The sequence below is a fragment of the Dama dama genome, chromosome 28 (genome assembly GCF_033118175.1).
Source record: "Dama dama isolate Ldn47 chromosome 28, ASM3311817v1, whole genome shotgun sequence".
Taxonomy (NCBI): domain Eukaryota; kingdom Metazoa; phylum Chordata; class Mammalia; order Artiodactyla; family Cervidae; genus Dama; species Dama dama.
Genome location: NC_083708.1, coordinates 38,424,925 through 38,451,274, shown reverse-complemented (window position 1 = coordinate 38,451,274; position 26,350 = coordinate 38,424,925). Strand labels below are relative to the sequence as shown.

The 26,350-nt window shown below is 40.4% G+C and overlaps 2 protein-coding genes across 2 annotated transcripts in view; one reads left to right on the top strand and one right to left on the bottom strand.

The window, feature by feature from the left end:
* Positions 1 to 26,350, bottom strand: part of CDK19 (cyclin dependent kinase 19) — a 270,457-nt gene that overhangs the window by 201,901 nt on the left and 42,206 nt on the right. The gene's annotated exons all lie outside the window — the stretch shown is intronic.
* AMD1 (adenosylmethionine decarboxylase 1) lies at positions 3,648 to 25,199 on the top strand. The gene is made up of 9 exons (XM_061131789.1): positions 3,648 to 4,086; positions 18,399 to 18,485; positions 19,396 to 19,522; positions 20,510 to 20,612; positions 21,598 to 21,640; positions 21,739 to 21,883; positions 21,996 to 22,088; positions 22,170 to 22,325; positions 23,019 to 25,199. The coding sequence occupies exons 1-9, from the start codon at positions 3,977 to 3,979 to the stop codon at positions 23,154 to 23,156; spliced, it is 1,002 nt and encodes a 333-aa protein (XP_060987772.1). The 5' UTR covers positions 3,648 to 3,976; the 3' UTR covers positions 23,157 to 25,199.

Here is a 26,350-nt window from a genome sequence, read left to right as displayed (position 1 = left end):
TCTATAAATATTTATCCTCAGAAAATGCAAATTTTATATTTTTATTTAAAAAAAAATTTTATTGGCGTATAGTTGTATGGCTGGGAACAGAGAATGAATGGTAGAGATGAGCTTGGAGAATTAGTCTGGGACCAGATCATATACAGGTTTCAAGGCTAAGGTAGGCCATTTTTATTTTAAGTGTCATGGGAAACCATTGGAGAATTTTACAATATTAAAATAAAAGAAGTGTCATAATATCATAATTGGACTTAAAAAAATCACTCTTGCTGCTCAGTGGTAAATCATCTGAGAGGACCAAAGTGTAAGCAGAGAGATTGTTTAGAAAACTACTGCAGTAGTCCAGGGGAATGAATTTCAGTGTTCTCAACTAAGGTAGTAGCAAAGATAGAAAAGGAACACTTGAAATGTTTTAGGAATATCATCACAAGGCTAATGATAGATTGGATTGATAGGAAAGCAGGAAAGAGTAGAATCAAGAGTGACTTTGGGCTTGAGCAACTGCTTCTTAATGAGATAGTTGCTGCTAGAAGGATGGACCATACACAGACAAGAGCAGAGCAGAGAGGTCAGCCAGGAAGCTTGAATGGAGGACAGCTGGGTATTTTATTTTTCTTTTTGTGAAGAGCAGGCAAGTTTTGCATGAAAAGGAATGGCTCTCTTAGCCACATTAGCTTCAAGGTGCTTATTAGACATTCAAACAGAAACGTCAGGTAGGCAAGTGTCCCAAAGATCTGGAATTCAAAAGAAATGACTGGGCTGGAGATACAGATTTGAAAGTCACTAGTATATGGATGTCACAAAGCCATGGACTGGGTGAACCAGGTCACTCAGGAAGAAAGTGCACATGGAGAAGTAGCAGAGAGGAAGCCAAGGGCATGGGAGTGTTGGATAAGATCCACATGTGTCAAAGGAAAACCAAAGAAGAGAGGTGTCACAAAAGTCTAGAGAATTGTTTCAAGAAGGAAGGTATAGTTAGTTGTATCACAAGCTATTGAACGAGTTAAATGCGGACCAACACTATTATTTGAACCACTGGCTTTGACAAGATGTGGGCTTTGAGAAATATCCATTTCAAGGGTTTGAAGAAGAGATGAGGGTAGAGACTGGAAAGTATAGATATGTCTTTTAGGGAGTTTTGCTGTGAAGGAGGGCAGAAAAATTGGGTGTTAGCTGAAGGCAGAAGTGGGGTCAAGTAAGGATTTTTTAAAATTTGGGTAAGATTTCAATAGGAAGGATTATTCAAAAGAATGAGGGGTAAGGAGCACAATTTGAGGTGCCTTAAGAAGGTCTGGCAGAGTAGGCAATGGCACCCCACTACCCCATGGACGGAGAAGCCTGGTAGGCTGCGGTCCATGGGGTCGCTAAGAGTCAGACATGACTGAGCGACTTCACTTTTACGCGTTGGAGAAGGAAATGGCAGCCCACTCCAGTATTTGCCTGGAGAATCCCAGGGATGGGGGAGCCTGGTGGGCTGCCATCTGTGGGGTCGCACAGGGTCGGACACGACTGAAGTGACTTAGCAGCAGCAGCAGCAAGAAGGTCTGGGGGATGGGACTCACTTTAAGTTCTTTAGGCAATCCTTCACGTGCAAAGCAAAAAAGGTTAAGAATTTTTTGTTTTTAAACTGGTGAAGTGGGAAAGATCTTCAATGACAGAAACAGGGCTGATGATAAAGGAATGACAGATGTGTTTTAGACATATTAAGTTCAGTGAAATAGTTAGATTAACTGACTAACTTGGTAATTAGTACAAGAGACTTTGCGCTTCATGATAGTAATGATGCTTAAGAAAGATAATATATTTTACAAAAGATCAGTTCAGTTGGTAGACAGCATTTAAATTATTCCGTATCAAATTAACAAGGCCTTACCTTGCCAAGATTCTTGGCACTTTTATATTCACTTAAAATTACATTGGGAAAAAGCATAATAGTAATGGAAAAGCAACTAATTATAAGCAATTACAAGCCAAATTATGTTTATACCACAATTAGTGTTTGAGGTGGTTTAGTAGACTAAGTCTTCATTTCAATAAGCAACCATCAAATAATTGAATAGCTTGTAAAACACATAAATACTTCTTTTATCTTTATTCCAAGTATAACCACCAGATTCTTTGAATTATTATTATAATAAAATGGGCAAGTCATTATCTTTTGTCCCAATCCCCAGTCTGAGTTGGATGCTTTTAAAAACATGGCAAGAGTAGCTGTATGTACCTTCTGCACAATACAGCTTCTTTCAGCAGATTTGACATAGAAATGTGAACAAATTCATGTTCTTGTAAGACAAGTACTAACTACCCAGCAGGGACTCTAGAGTACACACTCACACTACATCTTCTTCATTAAGTTTTTCATGCTTACAACATTGTCTTATTTCACTTATAGTTGAGGAAGTCTTTCTCTAAGGATGATAAGGAAAAGTCCTTTGTCTCGTGACAGTGCTGATTTTTATGTCAGGTTGGGTTTTTTCCTCCCATATTTCTAAGTAAAAGTCACAACTTTGTTACCACAATTTTGCCACCTGGGGTTAAACTGTTTGACTACTACTTGATAACTTTTACATTTTACTTGATCACTGAAATTAGATTCATGACTCTAAATCACGACTAATCATCACTCTGAATCCTTGTTAATTTCCACGCAAACAATTTCAGATATTTAATTTTTACCATTTTTTGTTGAATGACTATTCTTTAAATTCTATAGTGCTTCACAATATTCAAGAGTTTCACAGAGATGATTTCATATAGTCCCCTCTATTTCCCCTACCCATTTACGCCCCCAAACAATTTCAGATTCTATTTAATAAAGCAGGTTCTAGAAACAGTTTTGCAGAATAAATTCCCACCAGTTGACCTAATTGAGCACGTTGTTGCCAGTGCCTCACGGCAGCTACTGAGCTCGGCCAACTCCGAGGCTTGGCGAGCCACATGGTGGGAGGTAGGTAAAGCCGGAGCCCTTCAAGGCTGGGCGCCACGTTGCTTTTCCCTTTTTGAATAGGGAGACAACGCTTCTGGCTATTGTGTAAATCGGCCGAGAACTGCGTTCATCCGCACATGAGCTAAAGCGTGATCGGAATTAAAGCGCCTTCTAATCCGACCCTTTGGCAACATGTGCGTCACGGACTAATGTTGAGTTTTAATGCCTGGCTTCGTTCGCCTTGGGGAAACACTTAAGAGAATGGCCGAGTACCTCAGCAATCTCGGCGAAGTGCACGAGATCAAAACGACCACGCCATCCCAGCAGTGGCCACAGCCCCCACCGAACCCCGCCAACTCTCTGGAGGACCCACCCTTGTTCCCCGCTATAACCAGTTGCTTTACGCAGCGCTACACAGCCTTCCTTCAGTCCGTCCCCGCTCTCCCACCCACTCAGCATTCGACCCCAGGCTCTTAGTCCCCAGTCGGACAACAGACAGCCGTCTCCCGCCCAGCGGCCACCCTGAACCCTGAACCGCAACGCGGCTGGCTGCTCCCCGCGCTGCTAGCGGGCGGGCGGCCAGCCAGCCGCAACTAGGCGGCTGGTGATTGACAGGATGCTGGAGCAATCAGCTGCAAGGGCGGGACGTTGCGTCACTTCCTGTTCTTTTGGGTTTAGCCGGGGTATATAAATTCGCTGCTCACGCAGTGCTCTCGCTCCCACAGTATGGCCGGCGACATTAGCTAGCGCTCGCTCTACTCTCTCTAACGGGGAAACAGCGGACTACAAGAGACTGAGCTGTATCTGCCTCTATTTCCAACAGACTCACGTTCAACTTTCGCTCACCCACACACACAAAGCCGGGAAAATTTTATTAATCCTTTTTTTAAAAAAAGTTAATATAAAATTATAGCAAAAAAAAAAAAAAAAAGGAACCTGAACTTTAGTAACACAGCTGGAACAATCCGCAGCGGCGGCGGCGGCGGCGGGAGAAGAGATTTAATTTAGTTGATTTTCTGTGGTTGTTGGTTGTTCGCTAGTCTCACGGTGATGGAAGCTGCACATTTTTTCGAAGGGACCGAGAAACTGCTGGAGGTTTGGTTCTCCAGGCAGCAACCCGACGCAAACCAAGGATCTGGGGATCTTCGCACCATCCCAAGGTGGGTGCTCGGGGCTCTCGCCCACAGTCGAGTCTGGGGGACTGTCGCCGCCTGGGAGGCACCAGCCTGAGGCGGGGGGCCGTGGCTTGGGTTCCTATAGTCTTCAGGTGGGGGCAGGTCCGCGTGCGGGAGGTCGTTTTGGCAGTCGTGGAAAGGGCCCCAGCACTGGGGGTGAGCAGCCAAAGGTCCACGCGGGGCCCGATCCAGCTTCTCCCGCCACCGTTGCCGGGCCGGGCGCTGCCCGGGGGGAGGGGAGGAGGCCGGCGCAGCCGCGTGCTCAGGTAACGTCCCCGGCGCGGCGTGCGGGGCGGCGGGCAGCGCCGTTCCGGGTGGTTTAGCGGCCCTCACCTTCCGACTTACTCCCCACCGGCCGGATTTGGCGGCCCGGGACCCCGGGTGGGGTGTCCGGAGGTGGGGGCCGCGCGGGCTCCCTCCCGGCAGGTGTGGCTCGGCGGGCTTAGTCAGGCGCTAATTCGGGCGTGTCCGCCTCGGGAGTGGAGGAGGGAGGGAGCGGAGCGGATCGGGAGCCCGATTCGTTCTCTTGCGTGCGGCGGGAAGGGGTGGGTGGGGGGGTGCCGGCCCGGACTGGGCCGAGGGGCTGACTAACAGGCCTCCCGCCCGCGGTCGGCGCTGGCAGCATGTGGCGCCCGGGCGGCGGGGATTGGGCGGGAGCAGCTGTGCCGCAGTGGCTGGGCCGCACCGCCGCCCTAATGTGCTTTGCACCAGAGCCCTTTCGGGGCTGCCCGGGAAGACGGCCGGAGAGCCCACCGAGGCTGGCTCCCGAGTCTCTTGACCTTGGGCTGTGTAACCTGTTACCGAGTCGGCGGAGTCCAGAGTGGAATGAGGCTAGCCTGAATTTACGGGCTAGAGGCGGGTCGGAGCTCGGACATAATACCTTTAATGCCTAATCCTGTAAAGGAATCTGGGGCTCCAGCCTCCCACCCCGGGCAGTCATGCGAGAGAGCTGGGCGATCGCGCAGAAGAGGGCTTGTAGTGGTCTCGATCTCAGCGCAGATGAGGGCGCGGGCGACCTCGATGGTGGCGGGGCCGGCTTCCTCTCCCGGGATCTCGGACCACTAGGCACCCCTCGCCATTCTAGGCTCCTTGGTGCACAAGTGCGGATAGTGTGCCTTGCGGCGGAGGAGCCGGCGCGGCCGCTTCATTGAAAGGCAACGACCAAAGAGCTCCTGGGTCGGACCCGGAGCCTGCCCCGGGGTGTGGGCCAATGGGCGTTTCAGGAATGTTGGCTGCACTCGCCGCCTTTCCTGACAAAAAGCAACTGGGGAAGGGAATCTAGGCGGACACGTGCTGCCGGGACTTTTAAGGCGGTCTGTCTTGAAGGAATCTCCCGTAGGAAAACCTCGTGTTAGCTAAAATGTGACCGGTTTCATTTTTCAAGCTTTGTGCGACACTTAAGAGGTCGTAACATGGCCCCTATTCTAGGAAGCAGTTACTTATAAATATGGGGAAGCTTAGTATTTCCTCCATTTCACAGATGGGATATCTCCCTCGTGTTGGTGATACATGCCTTTGGTAAAACGACTGTGATAGGATTATCTAGGAAATACTGTCAGGAAGAACTAATGTGCAAAAATAAGTCATATAATGAATAACAAAATTTTCTGCTCCGGCTCTTTAAATGAGTTGAAGCTTTATTAGTAAGCACGCGTTCTTAATAAAGGGAAGGGAGTGTTTCCTCTCCGAGTTCTTGGGCAAAAACGCCAAAATTTAAGCTTAGGCTTTTTTAGTTAAGAGTTAGTTCTTAAAAAAAAAAAAAGAGTTCTCCGAATCAAGGAGAAGGAGAAAGGCTTATAAATGGGCAGCTTGCTTTCTTTTAAATGTTTGAGAACGACTTTTGTACTTTATCAACTGAAACTGTTTTACTGCTTCAGCGTGGATCTTAAAGTGATGGCAAAGGTTATACCTTAAGGGACAGAATGTTGGTTTTGATAAATCTGATTAAGTGCCATAAGTTTTGTGGATGCTTGGAATTCGTTAAATCCCATAGAAGGGTTGTCAGTCATCTAGAAGAGTAATGCATAATGAAATGGTTAGTGCATGGCCTATGGCATGTCTAGATTTGAGTTCAAACATCATCTAATAGCTAGCTGTTTGATATTTTTGCCTCTCCAAAATGGAGAAAATAATGGTACCTCTTCATGGGGTAATTGTGAGAGTTAAGTGGGTTAATACATGTTCAGTACTTAAAACTGTCTGAGACACAGTAACCACTCTTAAGTATTGACATCTTCATCTTCGATTCTTTACCTTAAGGACAGAATCTTTTTCTCTTCTCCTTGTTTTTAAGCAAACCAGACTAGAGGAGAAAGTATTTCAGTTTATAGTCAAATAGGCAATTTAAAATTACATGGTGCCCAAGCAATTTGATGTATTTTTATTCAAGTAGAAGAGATGGTGAGCTTCAGATTGCTTAATGAAGTTAAATCTTAATTCTTCCACGGAATAATCTTTAGTAGCTTTGTTTTTATTTAATGATATAAATGTTAGGAAGGCAGAAAATCCTTTTTACTTGCCTCACATCTCCAACCTCAGTAATTCCACTAAAATGCAAATAGAAGAAAGTCAAAAGACATTCACAGACTGGAATAAAATAAACAAATTAACTATACTGTTTATAAAACATAAAACCTAAGGGCATGGAAGGAGTTAAGATGTCCTAAGAGGGCGTCACTACCAATGCTAAAGACATTTAAAAGGATATTACAGGAAAATTCCTAGGAAAGTACCTTCCCACATCGATGCAAGAAGAAATAGAAATCCTAATAGTCCTATAACCACTGCATGAATTGACTTAATCACCCATAAAGAAAAATCTAGGCCCAGATGGTTATACTGGAGTGTTCTAACACTGAAGGGAAAAATAATTCCAACCTTTTTCATACATTACATTCATAGTATTACATTCTAATTAGTTAACCGAGAGGGAACACATATCACAGTTCCTTTTGGGGTTTGTATAATTTTGATACCAGACCCTAAGGAGAGCTGTGAAGGAATCAAGATTTTCATGCACTGCAGATGGGAATGGGAAACAGTGTATATCCACTTGGGAAAATGGTTTGGCAGTTTCTTAATAAGTTACTGTGCCTGCTAAGTTGCTTCAGTTGTGTCTGACTCTTTGTGACCCTTTGACTATAGCCTGCCAGGCTCCTTTGTCCATGGGATTTTCCAAGCAGGAATATTGGAGTGGGTTGCCATTTCCTACTCCAGGGCATCTTCCCAGCCCAGAAGTTGAACCTGCATCTCTATGTCACCTGCATTGGCAGGCAGGTTCTTTACCACTGGAGCCATCTGGGAAGCCCTAATAAGTTAATACATCTCTTATATTATCTAGGCAGTCTAGTCCACTCATGTGTTAGCCCAAGTGAACAGGAAATATGTCCATACAAAGACTTTTACATAAATATGTTCTTAGAAGCTTTATTTTGCAATAGCTCCAGAACTGAAAACAAGTCTCTGTATTCATCCTATAGAATACTACTTGGTAGTTAAAAAAAGAGTGATGAACTGTTATTGACACATGCAACAAATGATTGTGCTGGAGAACAACTAATAATAAGTAAGCCCCATGAGAAGTCCTTAAGATTTCATGTCTATAAAACCAGAAAATACATACATGATAGGCAAAGGATGGGAGTTAAGGGAGAATGGTGGATTACAGAGAGGCATGACAGAACTTTTAGGGGTGATGCTAATCTGCCAAAGCTCAGATGGTAATCCACCTGGAATGCGGGAGACGAGGGTTCAATTCCTGGGACGGGAAGATCTCTTGGAGATCTTCCCCCTGGAGTGGGCGTGACAGCCCACTCCAGTATTCTTGCCTAGAGAATCCCCATGGACAGAGGAGCCTGGCGGGCTACAGTCACAAAAGTTATGAAAGTCATAAGTACATCTCAAAATTAAATTGATCCCATCATGTAAGCGGCCTTCATATCTAGGGAATGTAACTAGCCAGAAGTCCCCCTGTGCCTCCTTCCAATTATAACCTGTTCTGCTCTCCACCTAAGGGAACACCACTATCCTGAGTTTTAACACACCATGGTTTTCCCTAGTTTTTTTTTTTTTTTATAACATGGAATCATTTGGTATGCATTATATACCTCCTTTGGTCAGCATTATGTTTGGGGTTTTTTTTTTAGTTCATTCTCAATGCTGTATAGTATTTTTGTGTCCATACACCACAATTTATCAAATCTACTATTTACATCAATTATTTCCAGTTTGCTAATACAAATATATTGCTATGAAAACTAGTGTAAATGTCTTTTCGTAAACAATATGTATGCTCCCCTGTTAGATACACACACCTAGGAATGGAACTGCTAAGTCAGAGGGTGCATATAGTGCTTCTCTGGCTGGTAAAGCTCCGGGATTGGGAAGTTCCCCTGGAGAAGGGATATGCTGCCGGTTCCAGTATTCTTGGACTTCCCTGGTGGCTCAGATGGTAAAGAACCTGCCTGCAATGTGGGAGACCTGGGTTTGACCCCTGGGTTGGGAAGATCCCCTGGAGGAGGGATGGCAGCCCACTCCAGTATTCCTGCCTAGAGAATCCCCATGGACAGAGGTGCCTGGTGGGCTACAATCCACGGGGTCCAGAGAGTCAGACACGACTGAGATAAGCACAGTACAGGGTGCGTATATTCAGCATAAGGGTGCGGTTGCTCAGTATCTTCATTTAACACTTGTGTTGTCTTTTTCATTTTAGCTATTTTGTGGGTGTATAGTGGTCTGTGTATTTCCCTTCAGACTAATGGAGTTGAATATCCTTTTATATCTTTATCCACCATTTGGCTATCTTTTGTGAAATGCTTCTTCAAGTCCACTTCTTTTTCTTTAGGGATGATTTTTCAGTTTGCAGGAGTTCTTTATTATAGATGAATTATCTCTCCAATATGTGCATTACAAACATTTTCTATCCTCTGGTTTCCTTTTTCGTTTTATTAATGACAGTTTAGAAAATAGTTCATAATTTTAATGTCCCATTTATCAGTATTTCCACTAATGGTTCGTGGTTTTTCTGTCCTGTTTAAAATAATCTTTGCTCATCCAGAGGTAATGAAGATGTTCTTTTATCCCTGTAAACTTTGTTTTACTTTTCATATTTGGATCTGCAGCCCATCTGGAATTGATTTTTTTAATATGGTATGAAGGAGTAGAATGCACTTGAAGCAAAATTGGCCCATCTTTCCAAGCTTTAACTCCAAGCTGGAACCCACTTTCTGTTAATGTTTCCTACTGTCCTGTAGGCCACTTAGTAGAATTTCCCTTCAGTGTAATCTGAATGAAGTACATAATACTGAGAATCTTTTGTTTTATCTTTTCTGGCATGGCTTGGATTAAATAATACTGATTAATAATATGTTGGAGAAAAGCAATAGTCCAGATATCCAAATGAATAAGACAGGTGATGTTTTCTAAAACTGACTACTTCACAAAGTAATTAAGGTTGAAATATAAAAAGAGGGAGTAGTATATTAGGTTTAACCTGCGGTTTTCTCTACTAGAATTTTCAGATTTCAAATGATGTTGAATAGAAATAGACCTTTATTTCTTAAGAGTTGCTGGACCAGACAAAGCCTTTTTAAAAGAAATGGCAGCTATAGGGAGGAAGTCTGTTAGAAAATAAGAAATTTTGGTGAGGAAAGATAGTTTGATCTTTCAGGGCTCTAAAATTGACTTTCCTTTTTGCTTTAGAGTTTATCACAGACCTGGACTGTTAGTAAGAAAATGGGTTCACATGGGAAATTGTAGTGAATGGAGGTAAAGAGAGTAAATGTTTATTAATTGTGGAAGGCTACAGGTGTTTTAGCTATGTGAAAATATGAAAACTAGAATCTGTAATGTTAATATTGGACAAGATATTTAGGACTACTGGCATTTTCTGCTATTCTTTCTTTCCTTCACTTAAATTTTATATGATAAAATCTTCAGCAAAGGACTGGGAGCAGTTGCAAAAATAGTAAATTACACCTCAGCATTAATTTTCCCAGAACTCATGCCTTACTTGACTACATCATTGCAGCATATTGCAATATCAGTAATTTACACTGAAGGAATTTACAGCCCCTTGCCAAAAAACCTTTTAGGGTAAATATTTTGTAGTAGAAGGGCTTCCTATTGAATTAAGCTTCTCAATACATTCCTCACAGCAGTTTCAAAAAACTTGAACTGCTGTCTTCAGACCACCTTATTTTGAGAGGTACACATTGAAAGTACTAAATCAATGTAGCAGTAATGATGCTAATTTAATTTTTAGGTAAAAGTTTGAGGTGGAGAACTTAAGTTACTCTGGTTGTAATTACCAGTGCATGCTGGGTTGATTTCTTTGAACAGAAGATGAAAGCTTATTTCTCTGGGTATCTGAATTAAATTCTGGTCAGCCTAGACTTCGCTGAAGAGTAGTCTCGTCTTTCAGGGTGGGTTTGCCTCAGACGGCTCTTACGACTACTACCGTGGCTGTGGTGTCGAGTTCTGAATGTAAGGTGATGAGTAGAGTGTCTGAAACAGATGAGTCAGGCTGTTGACTGAGGTCACACTTCAGGAAAGCTTCAAATAGTTCAGTTGGGTAACTTTTGGGGTAAATTACTTGATAACCCTGAAACCAGTGATTTTTGCTTAGAGGAGGAAATCTGTTAGAGGAACCTAATCACATGGAGGCCTTTTAAATAAATGCAGGTTTCCAGGCACCATCTGCAGTTTCTGACCCACTATATCTGAGGATAGAATCCAAGGGATAAAAGCAAAACTGTTCTAAAGGGTTTTTTCCATCTGCCACAGCATTCTGTTCCCTCTGTAATTTACTTCTTTTAAAAGTCTAACATTGGCTTCCCTGTTGGTCCAGTGGTTAAGAATTCGCCTTGCAATGCAAAGGACACCGGTTCAATCCCTGGCCTGGGAAGATCCCGCATGCCACAGGGCAGAGAGCCCATGTACCACAACTACTGAAGCCCACTCATCGTAAAGCCTGTGCCCCTCAACAAGACAAGTCACCACAGTGAGAAGCCCCCTGCTCACCACGACTGAAGAAAGCCTGTGCACAGCAGTGAAGACCCAGCACTGCCAAAAATAAATAATTATTAAAAAATAAAAGTCTAACATTAAGTCTAACCATTTTAAGTGAACATTCAGTATTAAGTATATTCACATTGTTGTACAAGAGATCTGTCGAACTTTTCATTTTGCAAAACTGAAACTACCCATTAAAGGTTAATTTCTCCTCCCCTCTTCCTCTAGCCTTTATCAGTCACCTTTCCTTACGATTTGACTACTTTGGATACTTCATATGAATGTATGAGATGAGTATCTTATATAAGTGGAAACCTACATCCTTTTGTAGTGGTATTCATCCTTTTCTGACTGGTGTGATTCACTTAGCATGAAATTCTTAGGTTCATTCACTTTGAAGCATGTGATAAACTTTCCTTTAAGGCCACATAAGCCATTTTTTGCATACACCACATTGTCTTTATCCATTAATCCCTTGATGGACATTTGGGTTGCTTCCTTCTCTTGACAGTTGTGAATAACAATGAGCATGGATGTGCAAATGTCTCTTCCAGATCCTGTCTTGAATTATATATATATATATATATATATACACACACACACACACCCAGACCCACCCAGAAGTAGAATTGTTGGATCATGTGGTAATTCTGTTTTTACGTTTTTTTGAGGAATGTTCATAATTTGTCCATAATGGCTGTACCATTTTACATTTTCACCAGTAAGTTCCGTTCAGTCACTCAGTCAGTATCTGACTCTCTGTAACCCCATGGACTGCAGCATGCCCCCCCGTCCATCACCAACTCCCAGAGTTTACTCAAACTCATGTCCATTGAGTCGGTGATGCCATCCAACCATCTCATCCTCTGTCGTCCCCTTCCCCTACCCTCATCTTTCCCAGCATCAGGGTCTTTTCAAATGAGTCGGCTCTTTGCATCAGGTGGCCAAAGTATTGGAGCTTCAGCATCAGTCCTTCCAATGAATATTCAGGACTGATCTCCTTTAGGATGGACTGGTTAGATCTCCTTGCAGTCCAAGGGACTCTCAAGAGTCTTGTCCAACACCACAGTTCAAAAGCATCAATTCTTGGGCGCTCAGCTTTCTTCGTAGTCCAACTCTCACATCCATACATGACTACTGGAAAAACCATAGCTTTAACTAGACAGACCTTCGGCAAAGTCATTTCTCTGCTTTTTAATATGCTGTCTAGGTTGGTCAAAACTTCTTCCAAGAAGCAAGTGTCTTTTAATTTCATGACTGCAGTCACCATCTGCAGTGATTTTGGAGCCCCCAAAAATAATCTTTCACTGTTTGCATTGTTTCACCATCGATTTGCCACGAAGTGATGGGACCAGATGCCATGATCTTAGTTTTCTGAAAGCTGAGTTTTAAGCCAGCTTTTTCACTCTTCTCTTTCACTTTCATCAAGAGGCTCTTAGTTGTTCTTCACTTTCTGCCATAAGTGTGGTGTCATCTGCATATTGAGGTTATCCATATTTCTTGATTCCACCTTGTGGTTCATCCATCCATTCACCAGTACTGCACAAGTGTTAAAATTTCTCATTTGCCAACACTTGTTCTTTCCTTTTTCCTTTTCAGTATCTGACATCCTAATGAGCACAAGGTGGTATCATGATTGTGATTCGCATTGTCTTATGATTAGTGGCATTGAGCATCTTTTTATGTGCTTATTGGCAATTTGTATGTCTTCTTTGGGGGGAGGGGAATTGTCTATTTAAGACCTTTTGTTTACTTTTAAATTAGATTATTTGTTTTTCTTGTTGGAGTTCCTTATTTATTCCGGATACTAACCACTTATAAGATGTAAGATTTGCAGGTACTTTTCCAGTTCTGTAGGTTGTCTTTTCATTCTGTTGAGTGTTTTCCTTTGATATAAAAGTTGTTTGATGCAGGTCTGTTTGCCTATTTTTGCTTTTGTTGCCTGTGCTTTTTGTGTAACATCCAAGAAAGCTTTGCCAAATCCAATATCATAAAGTTTTTCCCCATGTTTTCTTCTATGAGTTTTATAGTTTTGTGTCTCAATTTAGGTGTTTAAATCCATTTTGAGTTATGCAGTGTAAGGTAAGGATTCCGTTTCATTCTTCTGTGTGCAGATCCGGCTTTCCCAACACCAGTTGCCCAAGAGATTGTCTTTTCCCAATCCACAGTCTGTCCTGCTTGCCGCCGCCGCCCCCCACCGCCCCCCCCAACAAAAAAAAAGGGTAGGGGACTCCCCTGGTAGTCCAGTAGTTGGGACTTGGCCTTCCAATGCAGGGTGTGCTGGTTTGATTCCCTGGTCAGGGGGCTAAGATCCCATACAACTTGGGGCCAAAAAAACCAAAACATAAAACGGAAGCAACATTGTAATAAAGACTTTAAAAATGGTCCACATTGGGGGAAAAAAAAGTAGCTGGTTAGCCATTCCTAGTTTTATTCAGTCAGATGACATAGAAGTCTCTTATCTTAATTGTATCTTTTCCTATGTAAGCACTTCAATTTGTTTTATTTTTATTAAACCACAGACTAAAAGCTTTTAATATAAAATATGGGAATTACCTGGTGGTACGGTGGATAAGAATCTGCCTGCCAATGGAGGGGACACAGGTTTGATCCACGTGCCTCAGAGCAGTGAAGCCCATGAGCCACAACTACTGACGCCTGTGTTCTAGAGCCTGCGTGCTGCAACTCCTAGAGCTGGTGCACCTGGAGCCCGAGCTCTGCAACAAGAGAAGCCACCGCAGTGAGACGCCCGTGCACTGTAACTAGGGAATAGCCCACGTGCAGCAACAAAGATTCAGCACAACCAAAAATTAATTAACTGGTAAAAAAGAAATAAAATATGGCATGCCATTTATGTTTTACTTTTCTGGCACAGTGACTAAGATCATTTAGTCTATGTACTATCATTTGTAAAGAGCATAGTATTTGAGATATTTATCATGAACTGGGTGTGGCTAGGATCCAAAAAAGCTTTATTTAAGGAAAAAATAAGGGGTTTATTTTTCTATCAAAATGTGACTTAATTTGCTGAAATTCTCAACTGTTTTCTCTCTCCTTTTTATGCTCATGGATAGCATTGTATTGACTTCTTCAATTCTAAATCTGTCACATTTTTCCTGCCCTGTACTTTTTTGAGCCATCAGTTCTCTAGATTGTTTTTATAATCACTTGGTTGGTAGACTCTTCAACTGTGTTTGACTTAGAATGTTTTAAAGCAGTTCCTTCCATACCATGACTTTGAAAAATACTAACTACTTAAGGGTTTCTTTTAGGTGAGGAAGAGTATGGTTGCAGAATTTATTAACAGTGATAGAATGAGTGCAGGAGGATTCTTGTTCCATCAAGATGGAGTAAGCACACTCTCCTCACTAAATGCATCTAGAAACCCTGGACAGAAGGCATGCAGCAGCTGAGGACTCTGGAAAGTAAATGTTAGGTGAATTAGAGAAGGAAGCCAAAACTCAAAACATTACTGAAATATCCATGAGTTTGTTTCTTTTTTCTCTCTTGGTATCTCCTGGGGTGGTCTCAAAAGCTGCCAGAAACCCGGAACTGCACACAAACTGAGCTCTTAGAGAGGTCTTTTTCTGGAATGTGGACAAGGAACGGAAGGGGCCCCCTTTGGGTTAGAGAGAGTGGGGAAAATCCCTTTTTTATTTCTGTATTGCTTTGCCTTTTTTTTTTTTTTTCCTGTTCTTTCCTGCTGTAGCTCAGGCAGTCCTGTAGCAGACTGCTGCAGAGCCAGGAAACTAAAGCCTGGGCTTTCTAGCCAGAGGACCAAGAAACAGGCCATCTTCACCTCCACCCCACGCTACTGAGCTAGGAGTTGTCGTGGAGATTATGGAGATAGTAACGTAACACATAGAGGTTGGATGAGAACAAAGAGACTGAACTTAACCATTTCAACTGACTGCTAACATAGTTTTTTTAAAAATCAGCATGCTCCATAGGTTTTGAAGATTTAAAATCATATAATATGAGGTCCAGGATGCAATCACAAATTACATACAAACAATAAGGAAATTGTCTCAAAGGGAGACAGTCTAGTAGACTTCACCCTCAAGGTGGTGCAGGTCAGGATTTAAAAGCAGTTATCATAACCATGCTATAAGAAGCAATAACACAAATCTTAGCAGGGAAATAGAAGATGGAACTAAAAAATAACTACTGGAATAAAAAGTTTACTGGATGGGCTTGTAGAGTAGAAATGACAAAAGAGTGAGTGAACTTAGATCAGTAGGAATGGCCCAGTTTGAACAATGTTGAGGAAAAATTTCAGATGGATACTGAAAATGAACAAATCCTGGTCAAAAGTTTTAGCATTGTGTGTCAGAATCACAGAAAGAAGAGTGTATTATGGAAAAAATAATCTATGTTTAAGTTTATGGATGGGTTCTATAAACAGCTAAGGTATTAGCAGTGAAATGAGTAAGCTTCACTTACATAGATTAAAATAAGATAACATTTCAATGGGAATATATATATATATCTGGTGCTTTAACAGAATAATTCTGTTAAATGAATATTTTTAATAACTCACCCTGAACTATTAAGGTAACATTTTAAAAAACAGTAAAGGATCATGTAGCGATTTAGTTTTTTTTTTTTTCTTTTCTTTTTTTAAGCTTTTCATTTTATATTGAGGTATAGTTGATTAATAACGTTGTGATAGTTGCAGGTGGACAGCAGAGGAAGTCAGCCATACATATACATGTATTCATTGAATTTCTCTCCCATCCAGGCTGCCACATAACATTGAGCAGAGTTCCCTGTGCTACACAGCAGGACCATGTTGGTTATACATTTTAAATATAGCAGTGTGTACATGCTGATCCCAAACACCCTAACCATCCCTTTTCCCTATTCTTTCCCCCTAGTAACCATAAATTCTTCCTCTAAATCTGCCAATCTGTTTCTGTTTTGTAAATAAGTTCATTTGTACCATTTCTTTTTAGATTGCACATATAAGGCATGTGATTAGATATTTCTTCTCTGGCTGACTTACTTCACTCAGTATGGCAATTCTGGGTCCATGCATGTTGATCAAAATGGCATTATTAAGTTCTTTTTCATGGCTGAGTAATAATTCCATTGCATTCCTCTACCACATCTTTTTCCATTCCTCTGTCAGTGAACATTCAGGTTGTTTCCATGTCTTGGCTATTGTAAACGGTGCTGCAGTGAACACTGGGGTGCATATATAATTTGGAGCCATATTTTTCTCCAGATATTTATATGCCCAGGAGTGAAACTACTGGTTCATCAGTTCAGTTCAGTCGCTTGGTCGTGTCCGACTCTTTGCTACCCCATGGACTGCAGCACGCCAGGCCTCCCTGACCATTGCCAACTCCCGGAGATACTCAAACTCATGTCCATTGAGTCGGTGATGCCATCCAACCATCTCATCCTCTGTCAACCCCTTTTCTTCCCACCTTCTATCTTTCCCAACATCAGGGTCTTTTCAAATGAGTCAGTTCTTCACATCAGGTGGCCAAAGTATTGAAGCTTCAGCATCAATCCTTCCAATGAATATTCAGAACTGATTTCCTTTAGGATGGACTGGTTTGATCTCCTTGCAGTCCAAGGAACTCTCAAGAGTCTTCTCCAACACCACAGTTCAAAAGCATCAATTCTTCTGCACTCAGCTTTCTTTATAGTCCAACTCTCACATCCATACATGACTACTGGAAAAACCATAGCTTTGACTAGACAGACCTTTGTTGGCAAAGTCATGTCTCTGCTTTTTAATATGCTGTCTAAGTTGGTCATAACTTTTCTTCCAAGAAGCGTCTTTTAATTTCATGACTGCAGTCATCATCTGCAGTGATTTTGGAGCCCCCAAAAATAATCTTTCACGGTTTCCATTGTTTCCCTATCTATTTGCCATGAAGTGATGGGACCAGATGCCATGATCTTAGTTTTCTGAATGTTTTAAGCCAGCTTTTTCACTCTCCTCTTTCACTTTCATCAAGAGGCTTTTTAGTTCCTCTTCACTTTCTGCCATAAGGGTGGTGTTATCTGCATATCTGAGGTTACTGATATTTCTCCCGGCAATCTTGATTCCATCTTCTGTTTCATCCAGCCTGGCATTTCTCATGATGTACTCTGCATAGAAGTTAAATAAGCAGGGTGACAAAATGCAGCCTTGACGTACTCCTTTCCCAATTTATAATCAGTCTGTTGTTCCATGTCCAGTTCCAACTGTTGCTTCTTGACCTGCATACAGATTTCTCAGGAGGCAGGTCACGTGGTCTGGTATTCCCATGTCTTTAAGAATTTTCCACAGTTCGTTGTGATCCACACAAAGACTTTGGTGTAGTCAATAAAGCAGAAGTAGATGTTTTTCTGGAACTCTTGCTTTTTCAATGATCCAGCATTTATTGGCAATTTGATCTCTGTTCCTCTGCATTTCCTAAATCCAGCTTGAACATCTGGAAGTTCACAGTTCATATGGTAGTTCTATTTTTAGTTTTTTAAAGAACCTCCATACTGTTCTCCATAGTGGCTGTATTGATTTATATTCCCACCAACAGTGCAAGAAGAGTTAGTTCCTTTTTCTTCACACCCCCTCCAGCAAATGATGGCCATTCTGATGGGTGTGAGGTGTTGCCTCATTGTAGTTTTGACTTGCATTCCTCTTAATTAGTGATGTTGAGCATGTGTTTGTTGGCCATCTGTATGTCTTCTTTGGAGAAATGCCTTCTTTGGGTCTCATTTGCCTTTTTCTTAGTAAATTGCAAATATGTAGTATAATAGCCTGGATTTTGGTTTGCTTCTTAACATGCTATAGCAAAATGCATCCATCTTACTTGGTGTATGTGTCAGTATAGATTATTTTGAAACAAAATTAAATGTTGGTATTCATAAGAGAGGGAAGATCCCCTGGAAGAGGGCACGGCAATCCACTCCAGTATTCTTGCCTGGAAAATTCAGTGGACAGAGGATCCTGGAGGGCTACAGTCCATGGGGTTGCAAAGAGTCGGACGGCTTAGCAGGCATGGAGCATAGTGATTGAACTTAATGTCCAGCCCCTCTCCCCACCCATAGGTCAGGGGCTGGATAGGAAGTTCCAACCTTTTAATCACAGGGTGGACCTTCCTGGCAACACGTGTCCAGCTTCACTTGCTTCCAAAAGTTACTTCATTAACGTAACATTCATAAGAGAAGGTGGAGCGAGAAAGACAAAAAATACAAAGCATGATTTTAAATCATGGTGAGACTTGTACTTTTTATGAGTAGGCAAGTACTGTTATAAATTAATCATCCTCTTTTTGGTTAAATAATAGATCCGAGTGGGACATACTTTTGAAGGATGTGCAATGTTCAATCATAAGTGTGACAAAAACTGACAAGCAGGAAGCTTATGTACTCAGGTAAGTCCTCTGAAATAGTATTGGTTAACTGATTTCAGCGTGAATCATACTTTATATGGGAGAGTAAATTGTTCCTTTATATACTGGTTCTGTAATTATTTTTAGCTTTTTTTTTTAATGTGTAAAATAAAATGTTTACCTCAGGTGTCCCTAGGCAATAGGGTTTTTGAAGTCTTAACCTAATAGCTCTTCAAGGTGACTGCCATCTTTATTACCCTGGAGGTTAACAGGAAGTTTCTGCAGAAGAGGGTTGAATGGCATTGTTCCTTTGCCCTCACTTCTTTTATTTTTAGTATGTGCTTCTCTATCAAAGTCTGAAGCAGAATGAAAATTAGCTTCACCATAGAAATAAGATTGCTGTTATTTAAGAGAAGAAAGCCATGCAGTTCTTTTTTAGGTACAGAGATAGAATGTTGGGCCTTGAGGCTATTGTATTGAACATGGTGCCTGCTTTTACTGTCTATATTTGACATATACAGATGTTTATCAAATGCCTATTAGGTGCCAGGCCCTAGGGAAATAATAGTAAAAGCAAACATTCCTTTCCTCATGGAACTTACTATCCAGTGAAAAGTAATGAGATGGTTACAGACATACACATGAGAACAGGCAGTTCAAGATGATGTAAAGAATGAATTTAGTAAGTGTCCTAGGTTAGGTTAGGTGAGGAGGAAAATTGACTAGTAAGAGGGTTTGTGTAATGAGCTAATCTGCTTTATACCTAGTTTATGTTTCTGTGGGATCTTTCATGTAATAGAAGAGGAAGAATTATTTGCTTCCTTGAGAACTTAATGTTTAAAATTATTAGCCAAAAATTTACACTTTAAATGATAGTCCAATAATAATAGATTAAGCATCTCAGTAGTACATAAACATTGTTATAATATTGTGACTTTCTTTTAAACTGCAGTGAGAGTAGCATGTTTGTCTCCAAGAGACGTTTCATTTTGAAGACATGTGGTACCACCCTCTTGCTGAAAGCACTGGTTCCCCTGTTGAAACTTGCTAGGGATTACAGTGGGTTTGACTCAATTCAAGTAAGTAGTCAAAAAACATTTATCCTTTTGGTGGGGTATAAACTTTAGAGTTCAGTGATGTGCCTGGTAAATAAATTTGTATACTTGTTCAATTGTAATGACTAAGGACACTCACACCATGGAGAGAAAGAATGCCTGATACTCACGAACAACAGAAAATGTGGAGGAACCAGAGAAGGAATTGGGATAAAACTCAAAATGAAAGAAAAGAAAACCAGATACTTTCAGTAGTTAATTCCTTAACATTATTACTATGAATGGTGGGGAAAATAAGAAAAGAAGGGAAAGCAAGAAAAATCATCTAGACTTCATAATAAAGAACTGATTGTATTAAAGAGCAATAGTCAGTTAATTCTTGAATGCTATCAGACTTTATACTTGGGTTTTAATTGCTGTGATAAGATGTTGAATTTTAATATTTAATTTGTAAATATTACTAAATAATTTACTCAGTTTTTCCTAGGGCAAAGGACAGCTGTCATTGGGACCTAAAACTGTTTTTGTTGATCCTTATAAGATGATCTAAATTGAGCAGTATGTTAATTTTTGGATTACTCTTATCAGCAGTGTGTTAATTTTTGGATCAGTACATATTCTCCCACAACATTTTTATTATATCCCTATTTTAAAGCTCAGAAACTCCTGCTCTAGGGAATCCCCTTGTGGTCCAGTGGTTAGGCCTCTGTGTCTCTATATAACACTAATTCATGGGTATTGGTCTGAAACCTTACTCTTTGACACAGTGGCCTTCATTTTTCTCTGTCGGCCAGCAAAGTGCTATATAGTCCACGGGGTCGCAAAGAGTTGGACACAACTGAATGACTGAGCATAGGCACACATGAAGTACTGCAGTGTATGTTAAATGTCATTGGGAAAAAATATTTGTGGAAATAGTTTTGGTTTTGATATGTATATGTAGAAAATAGTTGATTGGTTTAGGAAAGGTGACAGAATTCTGTGTGTGAAGTTATCTGTCTTTATTTTTAGAGCTTCTTTTATTCTCGTAAGAATTTCATGAAGCCTTCTCACCAAGGGTACCCACACCGGAATTTCCAGGAAGAAATAGAGTTCCTTAATGCAATTTTCCCAAGTAAGTTTAAGTAGAATTGAATCCTGCTTCTTAAAGTTAGATGTGTGTGTGTTGTGTGTGTATGCCTGTGTACCAAACATAGCACTTTATATAGTTAAGATAAATGTATCAGTTTAGCTGATTACAAATTTTTGAGTATTTTTGTGTAACTGTTGAAATGATGGGAGAAAAAAAAATCAAGTAACTGATCACCTGCCAGATGGAAAACTCATCTTCTAGTCAGTTGCTGTCATTTATGTCTGTTTTAGTGGGTATGAAGGCTGTTATCCCTTCATCCAGAAACATGCCCCATGACTCCATAAACCCATGCTGAGATACTGGTCCATGTTAAGAAACTACCATGCTGAACAGGAGTTGAGCTGGCTCAAGAATGGTCAACTGAAGTGAGTTCGTAGTGTCACTTCAGCTAAATTGGCGAGATTTACTTCTATCCATTTATATAAGCTTTTATTTATAGACCTTCCTTTTTGAGCTTCAAGGACAGGGGAGTAAAGGTTACCTAATCTAACACCCTTTTATCCTAGAAGAGGCTAAAATCCTAAGATGATTTTAGTAACTTGGCGCAGAGTCATTCACCAGGATGATTTTAAAAAAGAAAATCTTCAAAAGATTTCCGTCCTACCTGCTCTTATCTCATCTACTATACTAGGCTATATCAGGGTGCCGTGTATAATTTAGTTTAAATATCAACCAACTGTTAACTTACTATGTTGAATGAGGCCTTGAAACACCATGGGAAGGAGGACATACTACATAACTTCCATTCACTTGAGAGAGTAAATAGGTGACCAAATTCCATTACCTAATGGAGTTTTAGGGGAGAGTAAACCATAGTTTTCTCAGCACCATTCAGACTGGCTTATTAGCTGAAGTGCATCTCTCAATGATAGCCAATAAAATGTTTTCTTAAAGGAGGAGGGGGATCTTGCCTACCTGCTATCAGATGGATCTGTTAAATTTATTTTATGTTCTCCTGCCTCAACAGATGGAGCAGCATATTGTATGGGACGCATGAATTCTGACTGTTGGTATGTTGGACCCAATTTGATGAAAGTTTTGTTTTATATCAGATTTCTTTTAAACTTGCAGTTGTCATTTTTAGAAACTATTTTGTACTTTTATATAGGTACTTGTATACTTTGGATTTCCCAGAGAGTAGGGTTATCAATCAGCCAGATCAAACCCTGGAAATTCTGATGAGTGAGCTTGACCCAGCAGTTATGGACCAGTTCTACATGAAAGATGGTGTTACTGCAAAGGATGTCACTCGTGTAAGCATTTTCAATAATAATTCTGTATCCTGCTTGGCAGCTAAATATTTTGGCTCATTCTCCGTTTCTCTTCCAGATTTGCTTTTAATTCAGTCTTTGGCTTTTTTCCCAGGAGAGTGGAATTTGTGACCTGATACCAGGTTCTGTCATTGATGCCACAATGTTCAATCCTTGTGGGTATTCAATGAATGGGATGAAATCGGATGTAAGTGAGAATATCTTGCTTAATAATTTAAACCTTTAAGTGTGCCCTTTCCATTATTAACACAAAGCTGTTTCTCTTAAGGGAACTTATTGGACTATTCACATCACTCCAGAACCAGAATTTTCTTATGTTAGCTTTGAAACAAACTTAAGTCAGACCTCCTATGATGACCTGATCAGGAAAGTTGTGGAAGTCTTCAAACCAGGAAAATTTGTGACCACCCTGTTTGTAAATCAGGTAATATATTTTTTTCATCGACAATAAAATCTGACAGAAAATAAGGATAGTGAGGCATGTCATAAAATGTATTCTGAGATGCCATATAATCAGCCAGAGATAACCAGAGATACTACTAATTGAGGTGGTTGGTAGATGAGAAGCTTTATGCATGTCATTAGACTTCTGGGCCTTGTTTTATATCTAGCCCAGTTCGTGGGCTCCTCTTATCCTGTTTTCCCTGTTGATAGACCTTGGGGATGGTGGTGACAGAAGACATAAAGTGTCCCACTGCATCCAGCCCCTAGGAAGTCAGCTAAAATATTTCAGTTCCATGGGGTTGGTTTTTTGTTGTTTTGTTTTGTCTTTTTAATTTTATTTATTTGTTTTTGGTTGTGCTGGGTTTTCGTTGCTGCACAGGCTTTTCTCTAGTTGTAGAGAGCGGGGGCTACTCCTCATTGCAGTGCGTGGGCTTCCATTAACGGTGGCTTCTCTTACTGTGGATCACAAGCTCTAGGGCACAAAGGCTTAGTCACTGTGGTACATGGGCTTACTGACAGGCAGATTCTTTATCACTCTGAGCCACCAGGGAAGCCCCCAGTGCCACAGTCTTGACTAAAACAGCAGACTTAAATACTTACTGCATGACTGCTTTGTTTGAAAATATTACTGCAGATTGGAAACGCTAATGGTTAATTTCATTTTTTTCCCCAGAGTTCTAAATGTCGCACAGTGCTTTCCTCGCCCCAGAAGATTGAAGGTTTTAAACGTCTTGATTGCCAGAGCGCTTTGTTCAATGATTACAATTTTGTTTTTACCAGTTTTGCTAAGAAGCAGCAACAGCAGAGTTGATTAAGAAACATGAAGAAAAAACGCAAAAAGAGAACAACACACATAGAAGGTGGTGGTGGCTGCTTTTTAGATATTGATACCAAGGGCCATGCTTTCCATAACCACCACCTTGTAGTTGCAGAAAGCCCTAGATGTAATGATAGTGTAATCATTTTGAATTGTATGCATTATTATATCAAGGAGTTAGATATCTTGCATGAATGCTCTCTTCTGTGTTTAGGTATCCTATGCCACTCTTGCTGTGAAATTGAAGTGCATGTAGAAAAAACCTTTTACTATATGAAACTTTACAACACTTGTGAAAACAATTCAATTTGGTTTACACACAGTGTAATATTTCTCCAGGTGTCATCCAAAATTCCCCACAGACAAGGCTTTCGTCCTCATTAGATGTTGGCCTCAGCCTAGCCATCTGGGACTGTTCTATTAATTGCTGCCAGGATTTTACATCCAGTTACCTCCACTTTCTAGAACCTATTCTCTACTAATGTTATTGAAAACAATTTCTACTTCATACAGATGTTTTTGCAACAGCAATTAAAAGTTTTTCTTCCACGAGTCAAGTCCTCTAAGAAAACAATTGGAACTATCCATTCTGTGTATTTATATTTTAACACTGCTTCCTGTATTTGTATTACTTTGATTCCTTCCGTTACCATGGTGTCTCCCCTCCCAACCATACCCCCTCAATAAAGCAATACACTGTTACACTGTGGGTTTTATACTAATCTATACCCCAGAGGGGGAAGGCGGGGGTAGACCCTGGGCTTAATTTTCTTTTAAGGTCAAGGGAGTTTGACATTTTTCATTACCATGAGCTCTTTTGGAATAAACTATTGTTGATTAGCAAAGAAGGTGTATATTGGTACAAGGGTATATTGGCAGAACTGTATGGAAACTGTGCCATTTGGTGTCCCCCATTAAATGAGATGAGCTTCTCGTAAGTACCATGTCTTTATTAACTTGCTAAGTAAGTAGTACAAAATAATTTTTATCACAGTTTATTAGTGAGGAGATTTAAGATAAGGATATTGGTTTCAACAAATCAAGTCAGCTCAGATGATTCACATTAACTCATAGCCATTTCCACTAATTTCTGTTAACGATATGCCATAAATTTTGGTTCAAAGCAGATTCAGTGTCTTTGCCATCTTGTGACTTAAAAGTTCCGTGACTTTATGATACATGTAATAAGTGTTCTGACTTGGCTCCTCTTGTTTGTTTGTGTTCCTTTCACCATGGAATAGCATCAGGTGATGAATGAGAACTGCTAAGGTTATTCAGACATACTCAGTGCAGCAGAATGCTATCCACAAAATGTTACACAAAATTTCAAAGTGGTTGATGGGAAATGACCTAAAAATACAGGCATAAAAGAGTTGGCATCTTTTAGCTATATTTGCTAACACTCACATTTAAGCAGTTGATAAAACAGCAAAGTTGACTCAAATTTTCTATTTATTCTTGTCCTCAAACGATTTTTGATTCTTTCTGGATTGATGCAGTGATGCTTTTGTTCCTTCCGTATTTATAAAGGAAACACTTTTTTTTTAGTGTTTCTGAACCTAAAATCTGCTTGGTTTGAAATCAAGTGGTTGGAACACTTGGCTTTTATTTTAAGCACATTGTTGATTCAAAGCTTCATTGAAGAAGCTTTCAATCAATGGATCATTCTGATTTTCTGTAATTATGCACAGTACCTAATGTTTTGGTGCTATTATGAGGACCAATGCTCAAAGTGGATTTTGTTCTTGAACAGTGTCCCAGTAGATTTGATGACATTTATTGGCTTGAGGTCTGATTTTCCTCCCCCTAATAGATTTAAAAGATTTCTATTTCATGTTGAAGACCTGCACAAATTTTGTATGGAACAAAGCCTAGAAAAAAAAAGAAAAATAGATTGAATAGTAATCTAAATTAATCCTAGTATGTATGATAGAGGAGGGAAAACTTTGGTGCCATAATTTCTCTCTTCATGGTGTTGGACTTGAAATGTATTTCTGTACCCACAATTTAAGCTTCAATAAAGGTTTGCTTAATTGATTGTCTAGTGACATTCAGAAAGTTTTCTGTCAATGTATTTTTTTAAATAGTATACATGACCAAATACTAGGCTCTATATAAAGTTTTTATAATTAATTGAAGGAATTAATATTTAATGATTTTTTTAAGGTTATGGGAGATGTTATAAAGATAAGATCTTTAAGTTCTGGGAGAACAATTTTAAACATTTCGTTGTTGATAGTAGCTTCATAACTGAAGCTGAAAGGAAATCATCTGGGCTGTATCCCAGGTTATCAGAGTAGGAAGAGTGTAAGTAGAATAAGAATGCTAGAGTTTGGAACTAGAAAAGTTTGAAGATGGAATATTCCAGCATTTATTATGGAATAGGTACTTCCTGGTGGGGTGGGGAGCAGAGTTTAATTCACAGTTCTTGCAACCAGAACATAGTTAAAAGCTTTCAATCATTGTGCCATGCAGGTACATATCTCATCATTTGGCAAAATTTCAGTTCTTCAGTCTCATATACAATAAGCTAAAAACTGGAATCTTTATTATATTCAGATCTTTCTTAAGCTTATCAGAATATTGTCCAAAATTTGAGTTAAAAAAAGGTTGATCTTACGGACCTCCCTGGCGGTCCGTTAAGACTGTGCTCCCAGTGCAGGGGGCACAGTTTAGCTCTCTAGTCAGTGAACCAAGATTCCTGAGTGCCACAGAGCACAGCTCTAAAAAGAAAAGGTTGATCTTAGAAAAGCAAGATGTTAAAGGTGTGTGCAGTCCTACAATGCCAGATTGTTTTGTAGGAACAGGTAACTTGAGTTTGGCAAACACCTGGTGTTAACTCATGAGATTCAGGAGGAAAGACTTTTATTGTCTTAGCCAGATAACGCCACTTCCCAGCTACCCACCTTCAAACTTTACATTTTCATCTGCCTTCTCTTTCTGTTATAATGGAAGAAGTATTAGCCCTTTGAATTCCTAGCCACCCATTTCTGCCTTTAGAGACTAAAGGAGTTCCCTGCAGGCGTGTCCACTGTTGCTCCCCATCAGTTTGTTTTACTTCCCACTTGCGTTTGCTCCTTAGGATTCACTTTGTTAGTCCTTTACAACATGAGAAGTGTCAATTCTTATCCCCAAACTGAACCATCTTCAAACTACTTGTAATCCAGTATTTTCCTGAGTGCTCAAAC